The following is a 25,193-nucleotide window of genomic DNA, read 5'->3' on the forward strand; positions in this document are numbered from 1 at the left end:
CACCAAAATTATCTCTCACTGCCACTCCTTCCACCTGCCCACTTTCATTTCCTAAAACTAAGTCTAAAACTGCGCCCTCTCTTGTTGGACTTGCTACATACTGTCCAAAAAAGTTCTCCTGAATGCACCTCAAGAATTCTGCTCCCTTAATTCCTTTCACACTAAAACTATCCCAGATAATATTGGGGTAATTAAAATTCCCTACTATTACTGCCCTATTGTTCTTGTACTTTTCAGAGATTTGCCTACATATCTGCTCTTCTATCTCCTCTGACTGTTTGGGGGTCCAAAGTACACTCCCAGCAGTGTGATTGCCCCTTTTCTGTTCCTTAGCTCAATCCATATGGCCTCATTTGACGAACTTTCCAACATATCATCCCTCCTCACAGCTGTAATAGTTTCCTTGACCAAAATTGCCACTCCCCCTCCTTTCTTATCCCCCTCCCTATCGCGTCTGAAAACCTTGTAACCAGGAACGTTGAGCTGCCATTTCTGTCCCTCCTTAAGCCACATTTCTGTAATAGCTATGATATCATACTGCCACATATCTATCTGTGCCCTCAGCTCATCTGCTTTATTTGCTATACTCCTGGCATTGAACGACATACACTTGAGCACTGCCAAACTCTTTTGTTATTTTCTAACCTTTGTTTCCTCTGTCTTCCAGACTCATCCATTAACTTTCTGCCTTCCATTTTCATTTCTGATTTTGTCCCAGCAGAGTCTACCCTCAGGTCCCCATCCCCCTGCCAAACTAGTTTAAACCCTCCCCAACAGCACCAGCAAAATGTCCCGCAAGGAACTCAGTCCTGGCTCTGTTCAGGTGCAACCTGTCTGGCCTGTACAGGTGCCATCTCCCCCAGAGCTGGTCCTAATGTCCCAGGAATCTGAAGCCCTCCCTCCTGCACCATCTTTCCAGCCACGCATTCATCTGTCTTATCCTATTTCTATACTCACTTGCGCGTTGTACTGGGAGTAATCCGGAGATTACTACTTTTGAGGTCCTGCTGGCTAATTTCTTACCTAGCTCCCTAAATTCTGACTGCAGGACCACATCCCTCTTTCTACCTATGTCATTGGTTCCAATGTGGACCATGACTGCTGGTTGATCTCCCTCCCCCTTCAGGATGCTCTGCAGCCGCTCAGTGACATCCTTGACCCTGGAACAAGGGAGGCAACACACCATCCTGGATTCACGGCTGCGGCCACAGAAACACCTGTCTGTTCCCCTGACTGTTGAATCACCTATCTCAATGGCTCTTCCAGTCTTCCCTGTACCACCCTGTGCAGCTGAACCACCCGTGGTGCCATGGATGTGGCTCTGGCTGCACTCCGCAGGTGAAGCATCACTTTCCTCAGTATTCAGAACTGACTACCTGTTGGAGCGTGCGATGCACTCAGGGGTCTCCTGCACTACCTGCCTCATTCATTTTGACTGTCTGCTGGTCACCCATTCCCTCTCTCCCTGCATACTCTTAAGCTGTGGGGTGACCACATCTATAAACATGCTATCCATGTAGCTCTCATCCGCATGAATGCACCGCAGTGTCACCAGCTGCCGCTCAAGTTCCAAAACCCGGAGCTGAAGCTGCTTCAATAAGGTGCAGTGCTGGGTCTACTTTAGTCCTGGGTATATAAAGGTGATTTGTATTTAGGTATGGGATACAATTTTGAAATTTACTGATACCATAGATGTTGGAGGTTTTGAAACTAATGAAGAAGAATGTAAAAGTCTTCAGGAAGGCATGAACAGGACATAGAAGAACACAAGAACATAAGAAATAGGAGCAGAAGTAGACCATATGGCCCATTGAGCCTGCTCCGTCATTCAAAACAATCATGGCTGATCTTTCCTGCCCGCTTGCCATATCCCTTGATTCCCTGAGAGACCAAAAATCTGTTTATCCCAGCCTTAAATGTATTCAATGGTGGAGCATCCACAACCCTCTGGACTAGAGAATTCCAAAGAACAAAGAACAAAGAACAGTACAGCACAGGAACAGGCCACTCGGCCCTCCAAGCCTGCGCCGATCTTGATGCCTGCCGAAACTAAAACCTCTGCACTTCTGGGGACCGTATCCCTCTATTCCCATCCTATTCATGTATTTGTCATGATGCCTCTTAAACGTCGCTATCGTACCTGCTTCCACCACCTCCCCCGACAGCAAGTTCCAGGCACTCACCACCCTCTGTGTAAAGAACTTGCCTCGTACATCCCCTCTAAACTTTGCCCCTCGCACCTTAAACCTAAGTCCCCTAGTAACTGACTCTTCCACCCTGGGAAAAAACTTCTGACTATCCACTCTGTCCATGCCGCTCATAACTTTGTAAACCTCTATCATGTCGCCCCTCCACCTCCGTCGTTCCAGTGAAAACAATCCGAGTTTATCCAACCTCTCCTCATAGCTAATGCCCTCCAGACCAGGCAACATCCTGATAAACCTCTTCTGTACCCTCTCCAAAGCATCCACGTCCTTCTGGTAGTGTGGCGACCAGAATTGCACGCAATATTCTAAGTGTGGCCTAACTAAAGTTCTGTACAGCTGCAGCATGACTTGCCAATTTTTATACTCTATGCCCCGACCAATGAAGGCAAGCATGCCGTATGCCTTCTTGACTACCTTATCCACCTGCGCTGCCACTTTCAGTGACCTGTGGACCTGTACGCCCAGATCTCTCTGCCTGTCAATACTCCTAAGGGTTCTGCCATTTACTGTATACCTCCCACCTGCATTAGACCTTCCAAAATGCAAAGATTCACAACCTTTTGAGTGAAGTAATTTCTCCTCATCTCAGTCCTAAATGATCGGCTCCTTATCCTGTGACTGTGTCCCCCGTGTTTTAGATTCTCTGACCAGCGGAAACAATCCCTCAGCATCTACCCTATCCAGCCCCTTCAGAATCTCATATGTTTCAATGAGATCATCTCTCATTCTTCTAAACTCCAGAGAGTATGGGCCCAAATAGTTAGCAAATGCAACTTAATACGGATAAGTATAAGCTCATTCAATATGGGAGGTAAAACCATAAAAGAACCTATAGAATTTTGAGTTTTATATATAAGGTTATGCAGTATGAGTGAAGAAGTAATGATGAATTTATACAAAGCATTGGTTGACCAGCATGGACATGATGGATCAATTGGTCTCCTTCTATGCCATAAATATTTCTACATTTCTATAGTTAGAGTACTGTCTGCAATTTTGGACACCCGATTGTGGAAAGGGCATTCGGGCCAGGATATTATGCTGGCGATGGAGGTCTCGACGTTTGGAACAAGGAATGCTGATAACTCTGTGTTGCCTCATCTGTAGAAGGTCCGCTGAATCTAGTGCCAATTAGGCACTTAACTGGACAGTGGCGGGACTTCCACAGGATCAAGGACCCCGGCGACAGAAGTCCCGCCCTTGGAGAGCTGTTGGCCAATCAAGGCTGGCAGTTCTTCCACTGAGCAGCACCATTGCAGAAGCGGTGGCTGCTGCCAGTGAAGTATTTACCCAAGGCCCAGGAGCGTTGCTGGACCCAGGGCAAATAGATCAAGGCGGAAAGAGTCTCGCTCGCTGTGTGGGGGTCACAGGGGAGGGTGTTGTAGGGGAGTTGGCAGCAAGGGCATGAGGTGGCTCTCAGTGCCCCCCCCCCACACACTCCCCTTCTTGCTGCTGGATCCCTCGTTCAGGCACTACATGCCTTTTAATGAGGGATCCCTACGCCAGAGCCGAGAAGCAGCCCACTTGGCTTTTCGTGCTGTCCTTCCCATGCAGCAACAGGAGAAAATACACAATCTGTCAGGGTCCAAGACCAAAATTTTAAAACTTCGCCCAGAAGAAAATCAGTGTTGGAGGTTTTAGATAATATGAAAGTTCTTTTTTCCCTTTTCCTGTCTGCCTCCTTTATTTCTCTCCTTTAATCTCATCGGTTTTTCCCAATTTTTATTGAGCTTTCTGTACATCATTTAAATCTAATTTATATTCCCTGCTTTATACTTCATGGTTTGGGCTCTGTGGGGCAAAAAGTGCATGGGGAGAATGATGTAGCTGGCAGCATGCAAACTTTGTGGTCTCTGCTAATTTAGTTGAGTGTGGTGTGCAGCTCAGTGTTAAATGCCTCTGCAGTGTTTTTTTTTATTTGTTCATGGGATGTGGGCATCGCTGGCTAGGTCAGCATTTATTGTCCATCCCTAATTGCCCTTGAGAAGGTGGTGGTGGGCTGCCTTCTTGAACCACTGCAGTCCATGTGCAGTAGGTGCTGTAGGGAAAGGAGTTCCAGGATTTTGACCCAGCAACAGTGAAGGAATGGCGATATAATTCCAAGTCAGGATGGTGTGTGGGTTGGAGGGGAACTTGCAGATGTGATGTTCCCATGCATCAGCTGCCCTTGTCCTTCTAGTTGTTAGAGGTCGCGGGTTTGGAGGTGCTATCTAAACAGATTAGTACCACTTTAGAACTAGGCTGCATTACTTAAAGACACACTGCACCTCTTAAAGGAGAGGTGCCTTCCAACTGGAGCAGCTGCTGGAAATGGCTGGGGATGAGAATCTGATCTGCAGGAGATCTGAACGGAGATCCGAAGGCACAGGAATTGCGGAAACTGGCCGGAATATTGCAGCGGGACGGCCGAAGGGAGCAGGCAGTTAATTAATTCACTAATTTAAATATTTAAATCCTGTTCCCATCGCCAAGCGGCAGGGGGAGGCTGCCACAAGGCCTCGCCGCCGCCAGTAATATGGGGCAGGGCCTTTCCGGCATCGAGGCCCATGGCGAGCCTCTACCCGGAGGCATTTTCTGGGCCCCCACCCCACAACCCATGACGTTGGGGGGCCTGGTAAAATCCAGCCCATCATGTGTTAGGGCATGCAATGTCCAGTGCAGCAATGTGTTCTCAAATCTGGGCCTTTGCGAGCATGTCTGCATTTGTGTTCTGGGTTATGGTTGATCATCCAATCATTCATGATTTAAACTTGTTTGTTATTATCTGGTTAAACAACATGGAATTTTAAAGTGTTTGGCCAAATCTCCTTGGCTAGATCCGGACATTGTTTCAGTATGCTGCAGAATCTCCTCCTTGCGACACAAGAATAGCACAGAGTAAATTCTCCAGGCATTTCAAAACAGCAGAGGTTTGTACTCTGAGAGTAGAAAAATAGAGCCAGAGCTGCTTTTCTATCCATGGCAGGTCATTTCAGTTTTAATTGTCTTTAACAAGCATTTCCACTGGCTGTGAAATTCTTCGCTGGGTGTGGAACATCAAAGTAAATCACGTCAAAATTAATCCTCACAACTGAAATACTATTCATAATTACAATCAAGTATAAATAGGAAATGGTTTTGGAAAGTAAGATTTGATTCAATAAATTGACAAAGTATTCATAGCAAATTTCATTGTAGTGTTTGCATTGTGCTGGGCACAATTATTACTTAGATTATTGCAAACTCTGTCCCAGTACAAGCGGGAGCAAGTGAAGCCATGCAATGGAAAGAAAGTGGAGCTTTTTTATTAGCTTCCTCATCATTTATATGAAGGCAGCATCTTCCTTTCTCCCCTCTGTTTAGATGGTCCATCAGCCTCCGGCAAAGAAGTTCTTTAGCTTTCATTTTTAATTCATTTTTAAAATTTACTGTATAAAAAAACTAAATGATAGATTGGTACAGTCAGGAATGTATGTTGAAGATAACAGCTTAGTATTTCTAATATTCTAAAAATGCAAGGTTTGCTACTTTTTTCAGAATACTTCATATATTGCTATTGATTTTTGTCAGTTTGATAACCTTTCAAAAACTCAAATGCTTTGACCACTTTTAAAAATTAAACATAATTATGCAGAAATATTCGTGTGATTATTATCACTTCACTTTCCAAAAATTGAAATAGAAATTAAGAAAAACATCTTTTGCTCAATGACAAACTGGTTTATCTATACAGTGCACACTTACTCCTTATTTAATTTCGTATAGAACCATAGAAGAGCCATAGAAAAGTTACGGCACAGAAAAAGGCCATTCAGCCCATTGTGTCCGTGCCGGCTGAAAAAACTAGCCCCCCAATCTAATCCCACCTTCCAGCACCTGGTCCATAGTCTTGCAGATTACAGCACTTCAGTTGCAGGTCCAGGTACCTTTTAAATGAGTTGAGGGTTTCTGCCTCCACCACTGATCTAGGCAGTGAATTCCAGATGGGCACCACCCTCTGGGTGAAAAAGTTTTTCCTCATGTCCCCTCTAATCCTTCTACCAATCACCTTAAATCTGTGCCCCCTGGTAATTGACCTCTCCGCCAGGGGAAGCAGGTCCTTCCTGTATACTCTATCTAGGTCACTCAGAATTTTGTACACCTCAATTAAGTCACCCCTCAGCCTCCTCTGTTCACAGGAAAACAACCCTAGCCTATCCAATCTTTCCACATAGCTGCAATTTTCAAGCCCTGGCAACATTCCTGCAAATCTCCTCTGTACTCTCTCCAGAACAATTATGTCCTTCTTATAATGCGGTGACTAGTACTCCAGCTGTGGCCTAACCAGCATTTTATACAGTTCCGGCATTACATCCCTGCTTTTGTATTCTATACCTCGGCCAATAAAGGAAAGCATTCCATATGCCGTCTTCACTGTTTTATCTACCTGACCTGCCACCTTCAGGGACCTGTGGGCATGCATTCCATGGTTTCTCACTTCCTCTACACCTCTCAATATCCTCCCATTTATTGTGTATTCCCTCGCTTTGTTTGCCCTCCCCAAATGCATTACCTCACACTTCTCCGGATTGAATTCCATTTGCCACTTTTCCACCCACTCAACCAAACTATTGATATAATTCTGGAGTCTACGGCTATCCTCTTCACTATCAACTACACGGCCAATTTTTGTGTCATCTGCAAACTTCCCAATCATGCCTCCCACATTTAAGTCCAAATCATTGATACATACCACAAACAGCAAGGGGCCCAACGCTGAGCCCCGTGGAACGCCACTGGAAACTGCTTTCCATTCGCAAAAACATCCGTCGACCATTGCCCTTTGTTTCCTGTCACTGAGCAAATTTTGGATCCAACTCGCCACATTCTCCTGTATCCGTAGGCTTTTATTTTTCTGACCAGTCTGCCATGTGGGACCTTGTAAAATGCCTTACTAAAATCCATGTAGAACACATCCACTGCACTACCCGCATCAATCCTCCTTGTTACTTCCTCAAAAAATGCAATTCTGGGGTAGGTGGAAATGTACAGTAATCAGTTCAGCCATGAACTTATTGAATGACGGAGCAGGCTCGAAGGGCCGAGTGGCCTACTCCTGCTCCTAATTCGTATGTTCGTATGTATGTTCAATTGTTAGTAAGACACGACCTTCCCTTATCAAATCCATGCTGACTATCCCTGATTAATCCGTGCCTTTTTAATTGACAGTTTATCCTATCTCTCAGAAATGATTCTAATAATTTGCCCACTACCGAGGTCAGACTAACCGGCCTATAATTATTTGGTCTATCCCTCGCTTCCTTTTTAAACAAATGAAATATGTACAGAATCCATTTACCAAACTAATAGCCAATCTTATGTTGTAAGCTGGCTAAGTGAAAAAAAAGGAATAATATGGTTGTTCAACTCGCAATTGGTAAGTACAGTAAAGTAACCCAAATTCAAATCTGAGACGTATCCAAAACATAGCGACACAGCTGTTCTTTTTGCTTATACAAGTGATAGACTGAAATATCACAATGCTTAAGTGCCTCTAAATAAAAGCTGGTGAGAAATCCACAAAAGCAGAGCTGTTGTTTGCGTCCGATGCAGTGCACATTCTCATCCTGTATGGATATACTCGACTGAGCTACACCCAGGCTGGTAAGAACCAAGAATTCATTGACTGCCAAATATGCACAGGAGTATTGCTCAAGTTTGACAATCACAAACATAATTGGTTGCTGCTTGTCCAGCTGGGACCACCATACCTGTTGGAGCATTAGTTTTCATGGTTATCTGAGTGGGGAGATTCCTAGTCCCTGGTGACTGACCGACCAATACAGATCCTGTCATAGAGTCAGAGTTACACAGCACAGAAACAGGCCCTTCGGCACATCGTGTCTGTGCTGACCATCAAGCACCTATCTGTTCTCATCCCATTTTCCAGCGTTTGGCCCGTAGACTTGTATGCTATGGCATTTCAAGTGCTCATCTAAATACTTCTTAAATGTTGTGAGGGTTCCTGCCTCTACCACCCCTTCAAGTAATCTGTTCCAGATTCCAACCACCCTCTGGGTGAAAACATTTTTCCTCAAATCCCCTCTAAACCTCCTGCCCCTTACCTTAAATCTATGCCCCCTGGTTATTGATCCCTCCGCTAAGGGAAAAAGTTTCTTCCTATCTATCCTATCAACACCCCTCATAATTTTGTATACCTCAATTATGTCCCCCCTCAGCCTTCTCTGCTCTAAGGAAAACAACCCTAGCTTATCCAGTCTCTCTTCATAGCTGAAATGCTCCAGCCCAGGCAACATCCTGGTGAATCTCCTCTGCACTCTTTCCAGGGCAATCACATCCTTCCTATAGTGTGGTGACCAGAACTGTACACAGTACTCCAGCTGTGGCCTAACTAGCATTTTATACAACTCCATCATAACCTCCCTGCTCTTATATTCTATGCCTCGGTTAATAAAGGCAAGTATCCCATATGCCTTCCTAACCACCTTATCTGCTGGGTGCTGCTGCTCGTCAGGGAACAGGTTTACCGATCAACCACCAATGGCAACCTAGAGTGTTGGCTTCGTTTGTTTACCATTCTAATAAATATCAAATTTTGAAATGTTCCTGGATACTACTGTTATTAAAAAAAGAAAATACTGGAGACATTCAGAAATTCAGGCACAGCGTTTATCGAGAGAAGTAACACATTTCAGCCATTGCCCTTCATCACACTGGGTTCTGCATTTTTTCCTACTTTTAGCAAAACTGAATTTCTTACCTTCCATGTCACATTTTGACTCACTTGTAAACAAAATTAACATCAATGAATCAAAGTTAACAAATTGTGATCAGATTGAGAAGCTTCTGTTAACGCCACAGATAAAAAAGGAAAGGCTATGAACTTAATTTCAGTCATGGAATCATACAAAACAATATAACATATGTTAATTCACAACATCCACTAAAGAAATTGGAACACAGTTGATTTTTTCTATAAAAGTACTACTGTAGCTTTTGAAAGATTTACATGTGTTTGAAAGTAGAGAACTTTCACTGCCATACTATGGGATAAAGTTGTGAACAGGTCATGATGATTAAAGGAGCAAATCTTTTCTTATTTTGCGATGAAGGAGGAGGCAGAGGAATATTACATCATTTTCAGTACAATGATACCAAGTGCAAGTGACAAGATGATGCATTTTGACAATGATTGATACTTATTATGTGACTGAAAACAACTGAAATATTTTATAAGGGTAATACCCATTTAACTTTGCTAATCAGAAGTTACTTTAAAAATTTGTCTGCAAAATCCAGTTTTGAACCAAGCTGAAAAATTGAGATCAATTATTTGAATAAATATTGGTTTAAAAATAACGCATCAAAGAATCTATCTTCTGCAAAATTCAAATGAACTGCTGAGCTATAACATTTGATAGCTAATGCTCTAACAATTGTGTCAGCAAACTGCATCACAGATCTGCCAATATTATTTTCATGTTGACCATTATTGCATTGAACTTGCAATCTTAATTTAAACGATGTTAAAGCTGAACAAAATCGAGACGCATGGTCAAAATAAGTTGTTTTTTGTTATTTCTGAGTTTGTTTCCTACCTAAGCTGCTTGAAAGGTTCAGCTCTTACAACTGGTGTTTCCACAGAATGTTCAAAGATAGCACCTTCTGGCCCTGGAAAAGGGGAGATAAAGGAAAATGCTGTTCAAACAAACAAGATAACAGGGGCTCAAAATTAAATGGAGGACCCCGTTTTCACCTTAAATATAAGGGTTGCAATTGGAGATTGTCTGCCAAGTAAACTTAAAAATGCTCCATAAATGTGAACCAAATGCCATTTTTAACCAGAGTGATAATTGAAATGTTTATGATTAACTGTAATATCAGCAGTTCTGTAATTTCCTGTTTAAAACATTCAAACTGTTCGTTATTCTAAGGCTGTACCAAATGTACAATGAGATTGCCTAGCTTCTTAAAATCTTGTTTTAAAATAACAAGATCACAAGATACCTGGGCTGGATTTTGTGCTGGAGGCTGGATTCCCAGTGTCTAGCTGTCTGCTTTTTTGTGCCCCTCCACCCACCACCCCCCCCAGAGCAATTCTCCGGTCTTTTTACATCAAAGTTTCAGGAACTGGGATCCTCGTCCCTTTAAAGACAGGGATCACGCCTCCAAGAGTTGCTGACCAATCAGAGGGCTGGCAACTCAGCAGTACCAGTGCCACTGGGATTGGTGGACACTGCCGGAACTGCAGAGGCATCGAACCCAGACCCAGCGCTGGAACCCTGGACGAGAGGTAGGTGAGGTGGGGTTACCAGGGGGCCAGTCTGGAAGGCCCAGAGAGGGGGGATGAGAGCATGGTCGTGCAGTCCAAGGGGAGGAGAGTCTCAGGGGACAAAATTGTTCCCGGTGGGTTGTGGGCCACAAATTGCCCAACTAGGATGGACCCATCCCCAAGCCCACAGGGAGGGTGCCTCATGTTGCAAGGTGTCCTCCCCACGCAGCAGAGCCACTCCCCATCGCAGCTAAGATCCCAGCAGCGGCTGGAAGAGGCCCTTAATTGGCCACTATTAGGCTACTTAAGAGTTTCAATTGGCCTCTGGGCGGGAAGGCCATTATCGGCCTATCCCGCTCCCAGGAAGATCACGTGGTGATGGGCTCTTCACCGTGCCGCCTCCCGCTACCCGTCACCATACTCTGTGCCCCGCGCCTCCGACCCTGCCTCAGGGGGCCACACAAAATCCAGCCCAAGAAGGCCATTCAGCTCATTTTATTTCATCTATTCTGCTCAATCTTGGATTCACTCTTACTACACCTAATTGTTTCTTAAATGCTTTCAGGGTTTTCATTTCCACCACTCTTCCCAGAGTTACATTCCAAGTGTTGGTCACTTTCTCATGAAGAAGAAACTCCAGATTTCAGTCCTTGATTTACTTTGTATTAGTTTGAACTTAAGTTCCCTTTTAACTCCACAGTTTAATTTAAAGAGGTATTCCAGATTAAACTTTTCCAAACCATTTACTAGCTAAAAAAGTGGGATACCTTTATAAAACCATATCTGAGGTATGTTCTTTACAGTGTTATGAAAGTGCTTCCAATTTTATAATTCCCTTTGAGAACTGTTTTTTAGAATTGAGGATTCATGTAAGACTGAAGAGATTCCATGGATATGTCTTTTTTAAAGGTCAATGGCAGGACTTTGAGACACTTGAGGTTTTGTTTGAAAACAAACCTTTACTGGATGTCACATGCCTGAAGCTACATAAACAACAGAAGCCTTAGTGACATGGGGGAGATGTTTACCGAGAAGTGACATGTCAAGATTTATAGTGGAGGGGAGGTTTGACTTTCTGGATGGGCTGTAGACTGTTTTGAATGTCAGTGAGGTTTGTAGCCTGCTGAAAGAAACACCGAGCTCATCTTTCTCCACCTCTTTGAGACACCCTGCAAAAAACAAATCCAGTGTGTGATAGCTAAAACCCCTGGTGACGCCTTTCTCCTGAGAAGCTCCTGGAAAGATTAATTCTCAATGCCACCTGAAAAAAAAAAATGCTCCAGAATAGATCCCAATGACACGTCTGCATGTACTTGAATGCCAGAGTGAATGCCATTTGGGACACAACATATCTTATCATTTTTATTCAAAAGTTAACAAGTATTTGGCCAAATGTTTTTGTTTTTTTTGTAAAAGACCTCTGCAGAGGTATGTGTTTATGTGTGTTGGGTATTTAGAAGGGAATATCTATTTATATTTATATTTCAAACTGTGTGTTAATGCTTTGCATCTTTACTGGATAAGTCTTAATGTATAATAAACTGATAATTTTGTTGTTTATGAAAGAAACCCGGTTGGTATATTTTATTCTGGGATAAAGAGTAGAGTCTATGATTGACCATATCAGTATCTGGGTAAACATTTAAAAATATGTTGTGACCTGTGGAGAAGTGACACTACAGAAAGACAGTCGTAACAACAGGCTGAAAAGCTAAAGTTTTTCCAGTATTTTCTCATAACTCAGACCCCTGACACTAAGGATCAGCCTTGTGGCTCTTCTCTGCACTGCTTGCACCACTTGAATGTTTATCTTGTTTCTCAACAACCAGAACCGGAATAATACTACAACACAAAAGCAAAATACTGTGGATGCTGGAAATCTGAAATTAAAACAGAAAATGCTGGAAATACTCAGCAGGTCTGGTCACATCTCTGGAGAGATAAATGGAGTTAACATTTCAGATCTGTGACCTTTCATCAGAACTGGGAAAAGTTAGATCCAGTACTCATAGTGTGGTGTGTCCAGGACTGTACAGTTTGCTTTTAACTTTCTCTGACTTATAGTCTACTGCTTTGGTTATGTAGCTCAACATTTTATTAGCTTTTGTCATTGTTGCTCTGCATTGGCTGGACATGTTGAGCATTGAGTTTACTAAGACTCCTAGGTCTCTTTCTACTTCATCCTCAGTTATTTAAACACATTCATGGAGTATGTATGTTGCTTATTTTTCCTTCCAATGTGTGATACTGTATATTTGTCTGCATCAAAGCTCAGCTGCCACTGTTCAGCCAACTCACATTTTGTTTAGCTGCAATTTCTGAACTGTCTCTTTGCCTCCATTGCCCCTCATGATTTGATGTCATCTGCAAATTTGACTATTTTGGAATGAATTTCAAAATCCAAGTCATTAATACAAATTAGAATCACTAGTCGTCCCAACTCTGAGTTCTGGGACACACCATTCAATGCATTGGCCTACTGAGATATTACTCCATGAATCAATACTAACTGTATTCTACCTTTCATCCAATTCCTTCCCCTATTTTACCCAATGCCCCACAGCATTGAGCTTAACTTATAACCTTTTGCATGGAATGTTATTAGGACTTAGTGCTTAGTTTCTGTAATATAAGGGCTTATATTGACACACAACAGCCAATCACCTCACATACTTCTACCACTCAAGTAGCACCTAGGACAAGCATACTGCAAAAACCCACCCAGTTGTTAATCAGTGTAATTGAGGTTGTTAAAGAGCTCATTGAGAGGTTGTTGAGGGCCATGTTCAGATTTTGGTGGAGGTGCATGGGCTGCATGCTGAGTCTGGGGCAGACCAGGTGAATGGAAGCGGATACACAGCAGTCAAACAGTCATGGCCACTCCAGGAAATTAGGTGGACGCATAAGAAAGAAAACAGTTCAGAGGGTGACTCTGCCATCGCCACAAAGATGCCATTGGACCAGTGCAGGTTGTGGAGAGAGTGGTCAGTAAGTGCTCGGGCACTGCCGGGATTCGTCACTCTGCTGCCATCGTGGAACATAAGAGGAAGGGCCAAGGCTTCCAAACATAATCGGGAGGCCACCTGAGCACAAGGAAGGCAGCAACTGGCAATGGGTGCACGATTCTTAGATGTTGGGTACAGGAATGATGAGGAGCAACATCTTCCGCAGGAGGGCAGAGCCTCGGGAATCAGGAGCGCAGAGGAAAGGGACAAGCGGCAGGAAGGCAATGGAGGCTATGCCCAAAGCATAGGCTATACCACTGAAGACACAACTACCTTAAGATGACTGAGAACCAATGCAGCAGGAGACTCTGACTCTCCAGACAGGTGGTCACGTTGATCAATGCCCTCATCGCAGAAGACCTCACATCTCACAGCACTGTTCACCATGCCCTGCCAGTAGCTATCAAAGTCACTGTGACCTTGAACTTCTTCACCTCTGGCTCCTTCCAAACGGCTGCACACCACTGCATCTCACAGGTCACTGATGGCCTATTTGCAAAAGCTGGACGGTACATACAATTTCAGACAGATGGGGCCTTGCAGGTTAAGAGGGCAGTGGGTTTCGTTTCCATCACTGGATTCTCACAGGTGTAGGACATCATCGATTGCATATATGGGGTCATCAAGGCACCCAGTGATTGGCCAGTCAGATTCATCAACAGGAAGGGCTTCCACTCCCTCAACATTCAGTTTGTCTGCGACCACAACAATAGCTTCCTGCATGTGTGCACTCACTGGGCAGCTGCCAAGACTCCTTCATCCTCCACCAGTCCAGGGTGCAACAGCTCTTCATTCCACCCCACAAGCTCCATGGATGGGTTACAGGGGACAAGTGTTATCACTTGAAAAGAAGGCTATTTATCCTTCTACAGAACCCGTGACAGAGGCACAGAGGAGTTACAACTGAAGCCATCTGTTCACAAGGACCACCATCAAACAGGACATTGGGCCTCTGAAGATGTGGTTCTGGTGCCTGGACTGGTCAGGTGGCACCCTGAAGTACACTCCTGCAAGGGTCTTGTGCATGATGGTGGTCTGCTGTGCTCTCTATAACATAGCCCTCCAGAAAGGTGTGGATCTTGAAGGTAAAGCACTGGATGGACACAGCTCATCGGAGGATGAGGAGGAGCAGGATATGGAAGTGGAGGAGGAAGAGGAAGATGCAGAACACAGAGGTGTCCCAGCTGCAGAGAGAGGTGGCCAGGCCCGGCGAGGGCCTTGAGGGTCTTGTCAGGATGCCATTAATGTCAGGGATCATCTGAGTGAGGCTTGTTTCAGCTGAGCCCCTCCAACCCAGGAGCTTCCTGTGAGAACACTTCCATTGAAGACGTAGCCTGAAATAGATCAACTCTTACTGCCGATGAAGGATGCACATCTGTCTAAAGGTTTCACTGTCACCGTTCACAGACCTTGTTTCCGTTCACCACTTTATCCCTCTTTTCTTGTCTCACCATTAATAAAAGGAGGCTCACACATCTTGGCTTCATGTATCAATATTTACATGGTGCTCAAAAAAGACAAAAAAGTTCACAGTTACATGTAATAGATATCCCTGTGACCCACTCAGTGCTCTGCTCGACGCAGTGGCCTCAGTGCTTGGCTGCTCCTACGTGCTGCTCCCCTTGTGGCCTTGGATGAGTTGGAGGCAGCCTGCTTATTTGGCTGTGCCTGCAGCTGAGATGCACATGGCAGTCATCTTTGTCGCAGAGGTGCCAATGGGTGCAGCCTCTGTCACTGTTCCTTCAGTCAGAGGGACCAAGGAGGTCGATGATGATGGTGCCTTTGAGAGGTGGCACCCTCAACCTCCACGGTATCTGCCTCAGGCCTTGGCTGTGGCTCTAGATGACTGGAGGGAGCACCAGTTGGGGCAGAACTGGCATCCCCTCCAAACATCTTACCGCTATCAGCGCCACGGACCGGATGTTGCTACATCATGTGGCATGCATTCTGTAAACATCAGTGTGCAGTTCCTGCATGCACACAGAGGTTGGCAACTCTCTCAGTGGAGGAGCTCATGTGCTCAAAACCCTGAGTCATGGTGGCGCACATGAGCTGAATACACCCGTTCATTCTCAGTTCATGACTGCGCACTGCCTCAGGGATTCTACAATGTGGGATCACATCTGTTGTTTTTGATTTAAGTAGAACCTCCTTTCCTGTGACTCCTGAGGCCCTGCATCTGTGCCCAGCTGAGCAGGGCTGTGGCTGTCTTCCCTCCTCTGAGGGGGACTGCCCACAGCTGCCTCTGGCTCTGTCACTTCCTTCTGCACACTTGTAATGTGCTCATCATCCAGTGCCATACTATCTATGGGCACACGAGGACCCACCGAAGTGACTGAATCTGCACAGGTGAAGGGTGTGCTTGTAAAGTGTGATGGTGCTCGCTCTGAGGTCTGCTCTGGCAGTGCTTGGCCCGGTGATGGTACAGGAATCGGTCTTTGTGCCTCCACATCAGAACCTGCAGGAGACACAAGGCATCACTGGAACTAGCTTTGGAAAGCAGAAGCGTTTGCAGTGCTGAGGCTTCCCAATATGCTGAGGCATTGTCATGCTGTTGGACGGGCTGGAGTGCAATGCACCCACTTAATCTTCGCATTCCATTTTCTATTCACCCTCTCCACCAGGGACACCCAATCGTCTATCCCGACTTGCTCATGGTCAGTGCCCCTCGTGATCTCCATGGCTCCCTCTTCCATGCTGGTAATGATATGTAAGAAGGGAGCCCCTCCTCCTGTCTGGGCACTTCTGCGGGCATTGTGAGCCCATTTCTCCTGCAAGGACAAAAGAGAGAGAGAGAGATAAGGCACTGTTGGCCTCTATGGACAATGCCAGTGGCTTATTTTCATAAGAAGCTGCATTTATCAGTGCTGGCAGGCATTCAGCAGCACTATGGCTTTGAGCCTTGTTGAGGGGTCTGTAAGTGCCCTGGACTCACATCACTCCCATGTTCAGGAGCAGCATGTGCTCTCAGGCTCTTCAACTGGTGTGTCTGCTAGAGGGTGAACACTAAGAAGCCTGTCCTGAGGGTCCGACACTGCACTCACCTTGCCAGAGCAAAGAAGATCATTGAACCTCTTCCGGCAATGGAACAGTTCCCATGGACTGTGCTCCATCTGCTCAATGTCTCCTCCATCTTGGTTTAGGCCTGTTTGGTTTGTGAGGGTGGCCTTTTCCAGCCACCCTCTGGAAGGACAACCTCCCTCCTTTCCCTCAGCGCCTCCAGGAGGACCTCCAGGTCGGCATCTGCAAAGCGAGGGGCAGCCTTGCCCTGGGTTCTGGCCCTCTGCTTCTCCTGCTCCACTAGGTTCGGGCTGATAAGTGGCAAGTAACATTCGCACCAGGCAATGACCATCTCAAACAAGACATAATCTAACCATCTCCCCTTGATGTTAAATGGCATTACCATCGCTGAATCCCCCGCTATCAACATCCTGTGGGTCACTATTGACCAGAAACTGAACTGGAACAGCCACATAAATGCTGTGGCTACAAGAGCAGGTCAGAGACTGGGAATTCTGCAGCAAGTAACTCACCTCCTGTCTCCTCAAAGCCTGTTCAAGTCACAAGTCAGGTGTGTGATGGAATTCTCTCCACTTGCTTGGATGGATGCAGCTCCAACAACACTTAGGAAGCTAGACATCATCCAGGATTTTTTTTACAACAAATATTCAAAAAACGTATCTGAAATTGGAACAGTAAGGATGAAGTACTACCCTCCTGTCCCCACCCCGGGTTTCTCACCTCCTATTCTCATGGTGATACATATTGGATTGAGATAGGTGTTGGAAGCTCTCTGGTAATTCCCCCACATGGTCATTCTTTCTGCATGAGTGAAGGTCTTTAAGTGTTGGCAAACTATTTATCTGTGGTGAACATCATAAGCAATTCTGTCCTCATCCATTTTGCACTCTAATACACACTTCTCATAGAGATCACTGGACAGTGTTTAGACACAGGATTTCTGGCTGTTTCCTCCTCTTTCCTAGCCTAGGAACATTGAGGTTACCTGCAGTGTCACCATCCACTTCCAACTGACGTTAGCTAATTGAGTATTAACAATAGAGAGGAACATCAATAGCCGCTCCCTATCTCTGTAACTTCCTCCAACCAACAATCCTCTGAGAACTCTGCATTCCTCCAATTCTGTCCTTTTGTGCACTCCAAATTTCCATCGCTCCACCATTAGTGGTCATGCCTTCAGCTGTCTAGGATTCAAGCACTGGAATTCACTCCCTAAGCCTCTGTCTACCTTTTCCTCCTCCTTTAAGACGCTCCTTAAAAACTAATACAAAAGTAAAATACTGTGGATGTTGGAAATCTAAAAACAAAAAAACAGGAAATGCTGGAAATACTCAGTAGGTCAGGCAGGATCTGTGGAGAGAAAAGCAGAGTTAACGTTTCAGATCGTAACTTTTCATCAAAACTGCTGATGAAAGGTCACAGTCTGAAATGTTGGCCAGAATTTTATGTTGTAGCAGTGGCCCTGCTAACTGGCTGAAAAGCCTGGAAGCCATGCTGCAATGGTGCTTAGCCCAGGTCCTTAATTGGCCTCGGACAGGACTTCCATCCCTCTGAGGCAGGAAGACCCGCCTCCAAGAACTTCTGGCGAATCAGAGGGCCGGCAGCTCTTCAGCCCCAGCAGTGCCACCGGGACCAGTGGCCACTGCTGGGACTGCACCCAGCAAGAAGAGGACAATGGACATCGCCCTTCAAAAAGGTAAATGGGATTCGGGTCTCGCCGGGGACAATAGGCTGGGCCCTGGCGAGGGTGGGGGGGGGGTGGAGGGGGGGAGGTGTGAGTCGGAGAGCTGGGCAGGGTGAATATTTTTAGTGGGTGCAGCTGAGGTGGGGGGTTCCTCTTTGGGAGATACAGTGTGCCTGATCAGGAAGGCCCCCTCCCCCAGTCTGCAAGGAAGCCACCTGGTATTGCAGGGAGGCCTCCTCAGGTGCTGAAGTGCCCATCCAACGCTGGTAAAATACCAAAGGTGGTGGGACGAGGCCCTTAAGTGACAACTAATTGGCTATCTAAGTGCCTCAATTGGCCTGGGGCAGGCAGGCTGTTTGCCAACTTACGGCTCTTTTTTTTGCTCCTTAAAAACTATCTTCTTGACCAAATTTTTGGTGCTAATACCTGTTGACCTGGCTTGGTGTCAAATTTTGTTTGATAAAACTCCTGTGAAGTGCCTTGGGATGTTTTATTATGTTAAAATGGATTTTCAGAATGCATGATTTAATAAAGAACTACTTTACAGCTGACTGACATCCATTGGGAGGGTGATTTTACTGAGTTCCATCTCTGTGACTAACACAAAAGCAAATGTTTTACTACTTTATTATCGTATAGCTGAAAAAGGGGCAAGGTTTCTTCTGGTTGTTAGGTGTCAGTGACATGGTAAGATTTCTTCTGCTGATATTTTCTAGTGAAATTTAGAGCCCATTTATGATCTTGGCAGGAAATGCAAAGATAGAAAATCTTCTCGCTATATTTTTGATGATCTCAGCATTTAGTAGCCAGCAGAAAGTTTCCTTCATGAACTGTTAAGAAATTAAAATAGAATGAGATCACAGAAGCTGTGAAAAACCAGTGCTCAAATGTTTGAACGGAATTGTTGGGAATGGAGTTACAATGATGAGATTGTTCTATGCCATAGAAGACCTTCATAACTCAGGTACAGCTGTAGTTTTTTAACAGTTAAGGATCTTTCGCATTCATGAAAGGAAATGTGGAATGGGACTAACTGGATAGCTCTTCCAAAGAGCTGGCAGAGACATGATGCCTCAAATGACCTCCTTCTGTGCTGTATGATTCTATGAGAATATGAGCCATTATTATTGAAATATCTTTCATATTTTAATGATATCTGTTTTTCATGCTTATTAATATAGTCTTCATCATTTTTTCAAACCACTATTTGACAACATCAGCATTTGGCACCATAGAAAGCTTGGTGACATACTCTGAGACTTTGTACTAAGATGTATCATTCCAAAAATTAATAAATATGTATGGAATCACAAACAATATTTAATAGTGCTTAAATAAAATTTCAGTTAAGCAAATTCACAAATAATGATTTCCAGAAGTATAAATCTAGCACAACTTTCAAGGCATCACTCCATGAAATACTGTACTAACTGGTTTCAGTGATTGGTGCTGTTCAATTTTATCCTTCCGAATGGCTGAAATCTGCTTAAGTACAGAGTTTTAAATCTCTGGAATCACTTCTGCTGGTTTCAAGGGCTTAATGGACTATGAAACCAGTGGTAGCTTAGGCCTAATGACTATAAAAGATGAAAAATGACAGACAATACTGGAGCATTTACATTTGTCTCTAACTATTGTATTCCCTGTTGTGCATTTTTATTTCTTGTGTATCTGTCTGCTTAATTTTACATTTCATTCTTCATCAGTTCACTTTGCTTTACATTTGAGGAGAGCAATCATTTGGCAAATTTGTGAATGATCCCTTATAATAATAAGATCTTTAGTTCCTTCAGGCATCGAGCATTGTCACTAAAGCAGGTTGCAAGACACTTAAGCCTGAGAAGACATTTACCACATTTCAGATATTTTGTCGTTTAAGGTTGAAAAATTGGTTGTAAGACTAAAACTTCTTCCTTGGCTTAGGGATAATCAATATGTATAATGTAACTATCCTCCACTCACTACATTTTGCTGAAGAAATAATCTTGCTGTACTCGGAAGACTCTGCTGTAGCTTCAGTCATGAGGCATCCTGCCTCCTACTTGTTTTTTTCATATTGCAGATAATTAATAAATAGCCCTATAATACAACTATAGGGTTACATAAATGGTTGACATAGCAGTGTCAATATTCACTCTGATTATGTAAATAACAGAGCTTGCACAAGAGCTGTTTGTTCCTTTACAGGCATGTGCTCCAACCCACCCAATTTTCCTGTACTTATGGTCCCTGGGCAATCCAACGTGTCTAGGCACAGGACCAGGGAAATCTTCTCTTCAGTGGTTCATAATTAGTGGAGGGGAGGGGAGGTATCAGGAGAGGTATCACAATCAAGCAAAAACTTAGTCTACCTGATGTCCAAGGCATTCAGCCCCCAGTGTGGGAAACCCTTTAGGGAATTCTGCCTCTACATAAAGAGTAGCATATTCCGAGTGATGACTGGGAACTGACTTTAAATTATTAAGCACTTTATGTCGAGGCAGGATTCCCTTAAAGGGGTCCTACATTCATTGGGGATCCCCCTATTATAACTTGGGAAAAATGTCAGAGGGGTGAAATTGGAGACAGACTCAGATACAGTTGGACCATGTCTTCAGAGGAGATGCACTGAGCTATAATACCACCCACCTTGGGGACACTAGCTGCGAAGACTCAATCAAAGTATAAGGTAAGTATGGTTAAGTATTGACCTGTACAGGAAGTGTATAGATACGGGACTCCCATAATATTTTGTACATGAATATAGATATAGGTTAGGTTTTGCTTCAGTGCCACTGTGATTGTGAGATTTAAAAAAACTTTTTATAAAATGACTAGCTCAGGGACTCAGAAATATCCCAGTTCTGGCCAAAAATTATTTACCAAAACTGACATTCAGATCCAATATTGTACATGTAATTATTTAGCAATTCATCTCATTGGGCTGTAAGCAGGTGAAGTGCTACAGTTGTTAATACACACACACACCATCAATAATGACACTGCAGAGAAAATATTTTGCATTTGATAAGTGCTAGTTATTTTAAACCTTAATTAAAACGCAGATTCCTTTTTACATTGGATGCTTGGTTTTGCCGTGGCATATGCTTGTTATCTCTAATAATGTGAGTGATTACAGCTGTTGTAAAGCATTCAGCCACTGGGAGAGGCCAATACTGATCCTGGACTTAAGCCAACCATTGTGCAGTTTTTTTCCTTCCTTATATTTTTACAGATTCCAAAGAATACTTTAGAAAGACACAGTGATGCTACTGAAGGGAATTGGGAGAAAATGTCAAAGCTTCTAACCTTTACATGTTTCACAAATTTACTTCATTTCTCTTGTAACTACCAGGTATAATGTGCCATATTAAGATCTGAACCCATGTCGATATATATATATGTACACTAAAACCACTCCTAATATATCTTTTGAAGCTTAAAACTGCAACTTTTTCGAATTAGATGCTCGGGTTTCCTCATAACTTTGGTGGAAGATGGCCACTAATCCCTGGTTATCCCTGTAAATGGGGTTTCTGATGACCTTCTGCCGAAGTTACGGAGGCTGATTAGGAAAGAACCAAAGAAATTGCTGGTGCAAATTCTTTTTATTGGCCTAACAATTATATTTTTAAAAAACGAACCTTGCTCCCACCAAGTAAAATAAACTCACAGTCAAATAAAATTCAGCTTTAAAAAGTCCTTCACCTACACACCTGCTTTCCCTTATTCAACTGGTTACTACGTAAAAATATATGCTTATCTTTTCAAAATGTCTTCCCTTTTCCCTTCTTTCATTCAGGACTGGCTTATGTGTCTGTATGCTTCCACAGGTGACAGTAGCTCTCTGACTCTTTGAGCATGTGAGCATTGTAGAGCCAAGTGTGAGCAAGCTATTGAACCATAGGAACACGAGGCTTGGTACTGAGACCAAGTTGTAATAACAATTGGATTGGGCAGCCAGTAAACACAGTGCCTGATATTCAGTTCCATTGACTACAACTTTGACATATCTCTACTCTCCCCTGTATGGAGCCTTCATAGTCTGTTTGGCTCAGTAATACCAAGGCACTGTGTTTATAGACTGAACAATTGACATAAGGGATTTTTGTTTAAAAAAGGCACAACAGTTCAAAATGTGGCTTTTTATGTTTTCCTGTCTCTCTCTTTTGTGGATTCTTGCCAACACTTGTTAGATTTGACCTGTGATCTATTGTTGATCAAGGTGCTTGAGAAATGTCAAACTACTAAGAATGAAACTGATATTTCTTCAGAGATAGGAGTACCTGAGGTGACTCCACCACATGAATATGAACAAGAAGAACAAATAAGCTGCATTTTGAAAGCAAACAAAGCCTCTTTGAGGGAAATAGACAGCAATAGAAGGTATACATGTGGGTTCAGGATGAGGGGGGCCTCTCATTTCCTGCCCATGGTGAAGTGAGTGTGAAGTAGTAGATGAAGAGTTAAGGGCAAGGTGAGAGAAAGCCGCCAGCCTCCGGCTGAAGGTACAGCAGGAGAAACTCCATGGAATTTCAGGGCCACTGACTTTGGAACACATTGTGACCAGTGAATGGCAGTTATGCTGCTGTATTACCAATTCTGTATTTGCTGTTGTAATTTTGACATTAACCTTGAACTTTGTTGATGAAGAATGAAGTAATTAAAAAGAAAAACTGCTCATCAATCTAAAAGCATTTAACCAGGATCATGGGTTAAAATCACACAGTCCAATTTTTTTTCATTCGTGGGATGTCAGCGTTGCTGGCTATTCCAGCATTTATTGCCCATCCCTAATTGCCCTTGAGAAGGGGGTGGTGAGCTGCCTTCTTGAACCACTGCAGTCCATGTAGTGTAGGTACACCAATAGGGAGAGAGTTCCAGGATTTTGACCCAGCAACAGTGAAGAGATGGCGATATAGTTCCAAGTTGGGATGATGTGTAGCTTGAAGGAGGTCTTGCAGTGGTGGTGTTCCCATGCATCTGCTGCCTTTGTCCTTTTGGGTGGTAGAGGTCATGGGTTTGGAAGGTGCTGTTGAAGGAACCTTGGTGAGTTAATGCCATGCATCTCGTAGATGGTGCCTGCTGCTGCGGCTATCTGTCACTGGTGGAGGCAGTGAATGTTTAAGGTTGTGGATGGGGTGTCAATTAAGCAGGCTGCTTTGTCTTGGATGATATCAGGATTCTTGAGTGTTGCTGGAGCTGCACTCATCCAGGCAAGTGGAGCATATTCCACCACACTCCTGACTTGTTCCTTGATGGTGGACAGGCTTTGGGGAGTCAGGAGGTGAGCTGCAGAATTCCCAGCCTCTGACCTGCTCTTGTAGCCATAGTATTTATATGGCTGCCCCAGTTATGTTTCTGGTCAATGTAACCCCGAGGATATTGATAGTGGGGGATTCAGCGATGTTAATGCCATTGAATGTCAAGGGGAGATGGTTTGATTCTCTCTTGTTGGAGATTGTCATTGCCTGGTATTGTGTGACATGAATGTCTCTTGCCACTTATCAGCCCAAGCCTGAATCTTGTCCCGGTCTTGCTGCATGCAAAAGAATCAAGAACCAGAGGACACTAATGCAATTGGCAAAAGAAGCAACAGCGACATGAGGAAAAACTTTGTGACGCAGCGAGTGGTTAGGATCTGGAATGCACTGCCTGAGAGTGTGGTGGAGGCAGATTCAATCATGGCTTTCAAAAGGGGAATTGGATAATTATCTGAAGAGAAAAAAAATTGCAGGGTGGGAGAAGTGGGACTAACTGAGTTTCTCTTGCAGAAAGCTGGCACGGACACGATGGGCCGAAAGACTTCCTTCTGTGCTGTAACTATTCTAATTGGGAAAATAAGGAGAGGTTAGATGAATTGAACAGGTATTTTGCATCAGTTTTCACGATAGAGGATACAAGTAACATCCTGGAAATAGCTGTAAATCAGGAAATGGAAGGGAGGGAGGAACTCAAGAAAATTACAATCACCAGGGAAGTGGCACTGAGCAAATGTTTGGAGCTGACAAGTCCCCGGGTCCTGATGGACTTCATCCTAGGGTCCTAAAAGAAGTGGCTAGTGAGGTAGTTGATGCATTGGTTTTAATTTTCCAAAATTCCCTAGATTTGGGGAAGGTTCCATTAGATTGGAAAATAGTGAATATAAGTACTTTATTCAAAAAAGGAAGGAGACAGAAAGCAGGAAAATACAGGCCAGTGAACTTAACATCTGTCATAGGGAAGATTTTTGAAGCTATTATTATTATCTAGAGTCTGTCACTCTAGAATTGGCCTTTATAGCCACTCCAGGCGTTGCTTCACAAACCACTGACCACCTCTAGGCGCTTACCCATTGTCTCTCGAAACAAGGAGGCCAAAGAAGAAGAGAAGATTATTAAATATGTTATAGCAGGGCACTTAAAAAAATCAAGGTAATCAGACATAGTCAACAAGGTTTTGTGAAAGGGAAATCATGTTTAACCAGTTTATTGGAGTTCTTTGAAGAAGTAACATGTGCTGTGGATAAAGGGGAACCAATGGATGTATTGCACTTAGATTTCCAGAAGGCATTCGGAACGGTGCCACATCAAAGGCTAGTTCGGAAAATAAAAGCTCATGATGTAAGGGGTAACATATTGGCATGGATAGAAGATTGGCTAGCTAACAGGAAACAGAGAGTAGGTATAAATGGGTCATTTGCTGGTTGGCAAGATATAATGAGTGGTGTGCCACAGAGTTCAGTGCGGGGGCCTCAAATTTTTACAATTTATATAAATGATTTGGGTGAAGGGGCTGAAGGTACGGTTGCTAAATCAGCTGATGACACAAAGATAGTTGGAAAGTAAGTTGTGAAGAGGACATAAGGAGGCTACAAAAGGATATAGATAGGTTAAGTGAGTAGGCAAAGATCTGGCAAATGGAGTACAATGTGGGAAAATGAGAAATTGTCCATTTTGGCAGGAAGAATAAAAAAGCATATTATCTAAATGGTGAGAGATTGCAGAGCTCTGAGATGCAGAGGGATCTGGGTGTCCTAGTGCATGAATCGCAAAAGGTTAGTATGC

At 43.9% G+C, this 25,193-nt stretch overlaps 1 protein-coding gene across 5 annotated transcripts in view; it reads right to left on the minus strand.

The window, feature by feature from the left end:
• The window catches only part of sgcg (sarcoglycan, gamma), a 702,223-nt gene that overhangs the window by 78,989 nt on the left and 598,041 nt on the right, over nt 1-25,193 (minus strand). For all 5 annotated transcript variants that reach the window (XM_068033637.1, XM_068033635.1, XM_068033636.1 and 2 more), the window contains one exon: nt 9,785-9,857. In XM_068033637.1, the coding sequence (XP_067889738.1) occupies nt 9,785-9,857 (73 nt within the window). The remainder of the gene's footprint in view (nt 1-9,784; nt 9,858-25,193) is intronic.

Source organism: Heterodontus francisci, chromosome 6, assembly GCF_036365525.1.
Source record: "Heterodontus francisci isolate sHetFra1 chromosome 6, sHetFra1.hap1, whole genome shotgun sequence".
Classification (NCBI taxonomy): Eukaryota; Metazoa; Chordata; class Chondrichthyes; order Heterodontiformes; family Heterodontidae; genus Heterodontus; species Heterodontus francisci.